Here is a 6,523-nt window from a genome sequence, read left to right on the forward strand (position 1 = left end):
GGCTCCCGCTCCCGCCCTTGGCAATCCGCATGGACCCCGCCCGCTCCTGGGGCGTCGCAGTCCTCCAGGTGCCCCTCATGACATGTGCCAAAAGAGGGGCGCAAGGACTTTGTAAGGCCAGCTGAAAACAGTCCAGTACATGCAGGCTTCTGGTCTGAACACTAAATGAACTTTCGTGGAAAGTTAAAGTAACTGTGTTTGAATCTGCCTCTTAGACACAGCGATACTTTGAAACACACAGTTACTTTAAATAGCTGTAGCACTAAACCAAGCTAGTAGGTAAAACAGCTTCTGAAAACCACTGCCTTCCCACCTCCGTCTCATTGGCCGTGATGAAAGCCCTTAAGGAACTGCTCTATCGCTGCTGAGTGTGCCTGCCTACTTACGGAGGAAAACCTATTGGAAACTAGTTGCCACTTTTCACAGTATAACTTTTTTGAAAATATCTTTTCTAAATAACACCAAAGACCTAAAAGTCTGCTGACACTTCGGAAACAAATTCATCCAAGGATTGTTGGCCATCGTTGTTCCAATTTATTATGAATGTGGTAGTCATTGTCTCGCAGTGCTCCAGCAAACTCTCTGAAGCTGTTGCCAGATGCAAAAAGCAGGGCCGATGCCTTGATTAGGACACTTCAGCTCTTGTGCTGAATCCTCCTCTCTTTCCTCCCTCTTTGTTTGTCTGCAGTTTGTGAGCCTTTCTGAAGAAATTATTTTCCTGGGATAACACAGAGGTTGTGGTATGGTTCTTGTCGGTATTGAAATGGTGAGGGTGGATGACTTGAACGTAAAGAGCTGGAAAACTACAGCTTAATTCATTCCAATACCTTTTAACAGTCCATAGTTCTTTCAGCTATAGTTAGTTAAATGCATTTATTAGGACCAACAGAACTATTACCATTGTATATATTTTTTAATTCTACTAAAAGCAAAACAATCAGGGAGGCAGCTAGAACATTTCCTTTAAAATCAAAAGCACCAAGAACAACAAAAACTGCAAAACAAAAGTGGAATAAGAATCAGTGTCCTCGGCTGTGATTATCAGGTGAATGAAGCAGTGTGGAAGCTCTACAAATAAAATGAGTATTCATCATTCATTCTCTTTGAAAATAATTTTTCTGTGCTTATTGTCTTTATTTTATAAACATATGACCACTTTTCCAGCCTGCTTTTGTCTGTTGTTTAAGTAACATAAAGCAGAGAGGCAGATGCATTCCAGAGTTTCTGGCATGCTGAAAAATATTGGTGAGCAGGAGCAGTGCTGGAAGGAGGAGGCAGCTCCTTATTTGTGACTGTAGGGGCAGTGGTTCATGAAGAGCAGACTTCATTCCCCTGTGAGCCTCAGCTGCTTGCCTGTCCCAGTCTGTTATGCCAAGTTTGAGGAAGCCTCTGGCCAGCCCTGAAATCACAGGGGTTCAGAGTCTGCACAAGACTACCTTTAGCCCTGTGCTGAGTGCTGTTAATCAAAGCAGAGAACTTACAACAGTACTTTTCTATTAATAATATCCTTCTTCTAAATGCATAGTATCAAAATAGGGGTGTAATGAATAAGTTGCTAAAGCATAGTATCTTTAATAGAATTACTTTTTTCAGTATTGTTATGTTTCTTAAGCAAGCTTTTTATTTTTCATCAAGGAACAGTGCATTTAATTTCACATGCTCTTAATAGTGTAAAGCTTTGCAGACCTTGCTCTGGGCCTGTCAGTGACCTTAATGGATGCAGGAACAAACATCTTCACGAAAAGCCATTTTACAATTTCATTAAAGCTTAAAAAGGGAGAAAATTTGTAGTTGAGACATGTATGTATGGATGGTAGCATTTTACAGTGAAGGTCAAAGATCAGAGATTGCAGAAAAGGATATGCTCCTCCATAAATCTTGGAAATTTTTTTTTTTCAAATTGCTAAAAGGAAGTGTCTCCTGGATGAAAGACGGCACATCTACTTTAATGAAAGCAATAGATGTTGAACATAAACAAATGTAGATAAATGGTTAATATGAAATATGCCAGAACTGCAAACCAGAATGCTGTTATGCTTACTTCAGTTGTCTAAGAAATAACTAAGGACAATTTTTTCAGAGACCTCTTGCTCTGACAGAAAGTACATACATACAAAGGGAGAACATTCTGCTGCAAATCTTCATAGGAAAACAAATAATTTGGCTTATTCTAAAACTGATAATCTGATCAGATATGAATTTAAGACATACCTCTTTGGTCTTAAAACCCACATTTTTGTACCACACAAAAGAATTGCAGACAATACAGGATGATGTATTTAAAATATTTATTTGAAATTGTGAAATGTATTTCATAACTTCTGCCAGTGCCTGATGCAAAAGTAGGCATAAGCTTAAGTCCAGGTGTTCAAAATGGTGACATACAAAATTGTCATACAGTGGTGGAAGCTTTAAAAGAATTCTGAGAAGTCTTGGATTGAAAGCCGATGTTGATCTGCTGAAGGCAAGAATCCCAAATTCTTCCTGAGCAAAGTCTGATTTTTTAGTTTAGTGCACCTTGAACAATGATTTTTAAAATATATTACCAATATTGTTTGATGAGGCAATAATAAGCTGCAGGATGTTTTGCAATCATTCTCAGCTGAGTTTTAGTTTCTATTATCTTGTATTCAATGGAAATAGCGCTTTTGTGTCTCTCTCTAGAGTCAGGTAGTTTATTTTATGCTTTTATTTTCTACATAAGGTTTCAGATGTCCCACAAAGACACAACAGAACCGATGCTTGTTGGAATTCACTGGAGAACTGTTCTTGTAGAGCACGAATTTAAAAAAAAGTATATATTACATCAGTGTCATATGTCAATAATCTGGGGTTTGTTTGAGAAATTCACTGTTTTAACTCCTGCCAGCTGCAAAACTGTATTAATGGGAACATGATCCAGCCTGTTTTTATCAAGGTGCAAAAAATGAACTTCATTACCTGGAATGAGAATAACATGTAAATTATTGAATAAATATTTATTTATTCAAAGATGTAAGTGAATTGAAGCAGCATTCTGACTACCTACCAGTTATCGTACAAATGTGTACTAGTTCTATAGACTGCACAATATACTGTATTTTAAACAATGACAATTGTTTAATTATGTTTGAATTTTAATTATGTTAAAGAAGCAAGAAACACTGAAGCACCTAACTAGTTTAAATCTGCTGTAGCATGATGTTTCCTAATAATGTGATGACTGTCATGTTGCAATTCCCCCTTCACATTCTGCTTCTCTACTAAAACCACATTAAATGCCTCAAATCAAATGTGAAAGCAGAATGTAGGTAAATACCACGATGTCAAGAAAACCCTCCAAACTTTGAGGCAGTTGTTCCATCAGCACTCCAATCAATTTCTGCAGGACTGTGATCAGGTTTATGCCACCTCTGTGGGAGATAGGACTACAAAATGACACTTTGCAGATTCCTTCATGCGACAGAAATCACACAAGTTCAACACAAGACTGTCTCCTTGGGACCCACAGGGACAGCAGGCGAGATGGCAGCAAACAGCGGAATGAGACAGTTGTAACTTTCACACAAAGCAAAGCAGCTCACCTGGGCCTATAATCAAAGCTCCTCCCTGCTGAGCAGGGTCTCCTTGAAAATCAAAAGCTGGGCCAGTCATTGCTCTCCATATACTCCTAATGCTTCCCAGAAGTGTGTTTGATTTCACATGAGGGCTCCGAACTAAACAAAACCACAAAACACTTGTTATCTAGAAATACGAAAGTATATAAGAACAACAACATAGAACAACTGCTGTGAATAGTTTAGAGATTCCTGACTATCAGTGTTTTCTCAAAATATAGCCTATGAGAGACAGTCTGGTGGGCAACTCACTCTTTACATTGTGGCCATACTATTTTATCAGAGCATTTTTGTTTTGTTTGTGAAAGTCTAAATAAGATGAGAAAAGTATTCTTACCTGATACTTTATTACCTTCACCTCTTTTCATGCCAAGTATTTTATAAATTTCCCTTTGTGGATCTACATACATTTCATGTGTATACCCAGTTAAACTGCAAAAGGGCTGCAAAACAAAGGTGTACATACACACACATACACACACAGAAATAAGAAGTAATATCTGTAAGGTTAAGGCAGTAACTAGTTAGGGTCTACTGACAACAGAAAAATTACTGACGCCCTGCCAGCTCCACCTTCCCCCCTCTTATTTGAAAACTGTGTGTTTGTTATGTTAAAGTGGAAAATTTTTTAGCCTCAAAGCTTCTATTAAAACAAAGCTTCCAGTGAAATCAGGAAAAGATGTTTCCTTAGCAACCCCTGGTGGTTTTTAAACTGAAAGTTTTAATTACTTGCTTTACTGATGTATTGCTATTAGAATTGCCTCATGAATACTATCCTTTTTTATTGCCATTGCAAAAGACCACCTTTTCAAGCAAAACAAATCCCTCAATACAGACCATTAAGACACAATAGAAGATACATTGTATTTAATGTCTACTTTATTTACCTTGATGTGATGATATGATGACTGTCCAATAACTATAAGCCTCACATTCGATTCCTGGAACAGAACATGGGTACTGAAGCTGTAAAGAGGAACTGGGTGTTTCCACATGACTTCAGAACATTAACAGAATCTGGTATTCCAAGTTAGTGATTGCAGAGCACTGACTTAAAATTATTTGACGTTAACATTACTTACATGTTTGGAGACTGCACTTTTGTATATCACCCGCAATTAGCAGCTACATTAATTTATTAAGTGAAAAATTATTTTTAAAGATAACTTTTAAATTACAGGTGCGTAAACTTTGAGTTTCCTGCAGCGTTGGTAGGATTGTCTTTTCAATTGATTAGAACGTATTATGATTTTGGAAACTCAAAATTTCCACTCAGTTGCACCTATATCTAAAGAAGCAGCCCAAATGGTGCCCAAACATCTATGATTCACATACATGATATAGATATAACTTGCATTCACATGCACTGCTGTCTATTGCAGGTGCAACCTTAGGCCTGAGTCTAAAACAGGGGCCAAATCTGAAGTCCATTTAGGTATCAGTAAAACAGTTAGTAAGTGTAAGGTTGTTCTGCTAGGGTGTAATACTTGCCCTTCCCATATAAAATCATTGCCCATATAAAATCATTTTGCTTGTTATGAAAAGACACCCTCCTAAAACCAGAATACTTGCACTAAGAAAAGTGTGGATATTTTTGACTCTCTGTATACATTTATTTGAGGAGCCAAATTAAGAAAATGTCCTTTTGAGTAACACTGATCAAACAGTTTAGAAATATCTGTCCTGAGAAGGGAAGCTGACAAAGAAATTGCCTATTTTTGTCCTCAAATTCCTAGTCCATCTCAGATGGACTTAGAGTTGCTGTTTCTGTCAGCAATGACCTGAGTCTCTGTCATTGGCTATGCTGCTGTTGGGAATAAAGTTTGACAGAATTTCAATCAGCAGTCTAGGAGAGACAGATTGACCTTCCACATTTAGCAGGAGATCATTGTCTTCTCTGGTGTCTCCTACCACCCAACAAATACACATCGATAGCAACCCCTACCCACTCTACTTCTCCTTTCTGTCGCTGTCATTCCTGTTTGTGCAGCTGCCTGGAGAGCAGGATACACTATTAATGCAGCTTACAGATCACCATAGAAAAAGATACTATTTTTAATCCAGATCAATTTTCTGATCTTGTTCCGTGCACAACCATCAGTTAGCTCTACTAACATAATGGAAAGGGCACTAGTTAGCAGTCAGAAGACAGCTGTCCAGGGCACTGCTAATACCAAAAGAAATGCCTGTCAGATGTCTAACTGTTCTGAACACAGCAGTAAAAAGAGCACCAAGCTAATAGGGCAGGGAGAAATAATGCTGCTGCAAGAGTGTGTAGTGCCATAAATCCTTTCCTGTGTCTCCTAGGCAGATTCATTATTGCTTTTGCAGCAAACAATGAAAGTGCTTCTTCTGAGCCATTTTTTTATTCCTAGAAGCCTTACATAAGCCTGCAGTTGGACATAACAAATCTGCTTGATTGCAGCCACAAACATTAATGGCAGAGTACTTACTTGTAAAAATGCTTTGGGGACTTTTGCCAGATCTTCTACATACTCCTTACAGGTGTAACACAAAAAATTCTGCAACATACCCAGTTGAATGTGTCAGGAACAGATAAAACTGCACAGCAATGAAGCAGTAGACTTTGGGCTGCACCCACTTTGGAGGTGATCCGGAACAAGGAATGGGAAAGATTCCAGCCACCAAATTTGGATTAGGATACTGGTTTAATCCAAGCCTGAACAAGGACACTGGGCCTGCAGCCTTGCAAATATTTTTATCTCTAGATATTTTAGGAATGTGATAGCTGGCTCGACAGCTGGGAAATCAAGGAACATGATACTTGTTTCCCTAAACACCCGGCTGAAGAAGTATTTCCTTTCTGGTGAATAGTGTGTCACTTTACCAAAGAACAGGGGGTCTCAGGAGCAGCACTGATCTCCTTTGTGCTTTCTTCCCCGTCCGCTGCAGCCGAGCCCGTGCCG

The 6,523-nt window shown here is 38.7% G+C and overlaps 1 protein-coding gene across 1 annotated transcript; it reads right to left on the bottom strand.

Moving 5' to 3' along the window:
* Nucleotides 1-2,271: 2,271 nt before the first annotated feature.
* AAED1 (AhpC/TSA antioxidant enzyme domain containing 1) lies at nucleotides 2,272-6,511 on the bottom strand. The gene is made up of 5 exons (XM_008632941.2): nucleotides 6,050-6,511; nucleotides 4,484-4,537; nucleotides 3,934-4,039; nucleotides 3,564-3,695; nucleotides 2,272-2,940 (listed from the first exon to the last, which is right to left on the bottom strand). Exons 1-5 carry the CDS (start codon nucleotides 6,125-6,127, stop codon nucleotides 2,813-2,815), a joined length of 498 nt encoding a protein of 165 aa, XP_008631163.1. The 5' UTR covers nucleotides 6,128-6,511; the 3' UTR covers nucleotides 2,272-2,812.
* Between the last annotated feature and the right edge of the window lie 12 nt (nucleotides 6,512-6,523).

This window comes from Corvus brachyrhynchos, unplaced genomic scaffold (assembly GCF_000691975.1).
Source record: "Corvus brachyrhynchos isolate BGI_N302 unplaced genomic scaffold, ASM69197v1 scaffold424, whole genome shotgun sequence".
NCBI classification, from domain to species: Eukaryota; Metazoa; Chordata; class Aves; order Passeriformes; family Corvidae; genus Corvus; species Corvus brachyrhynchos.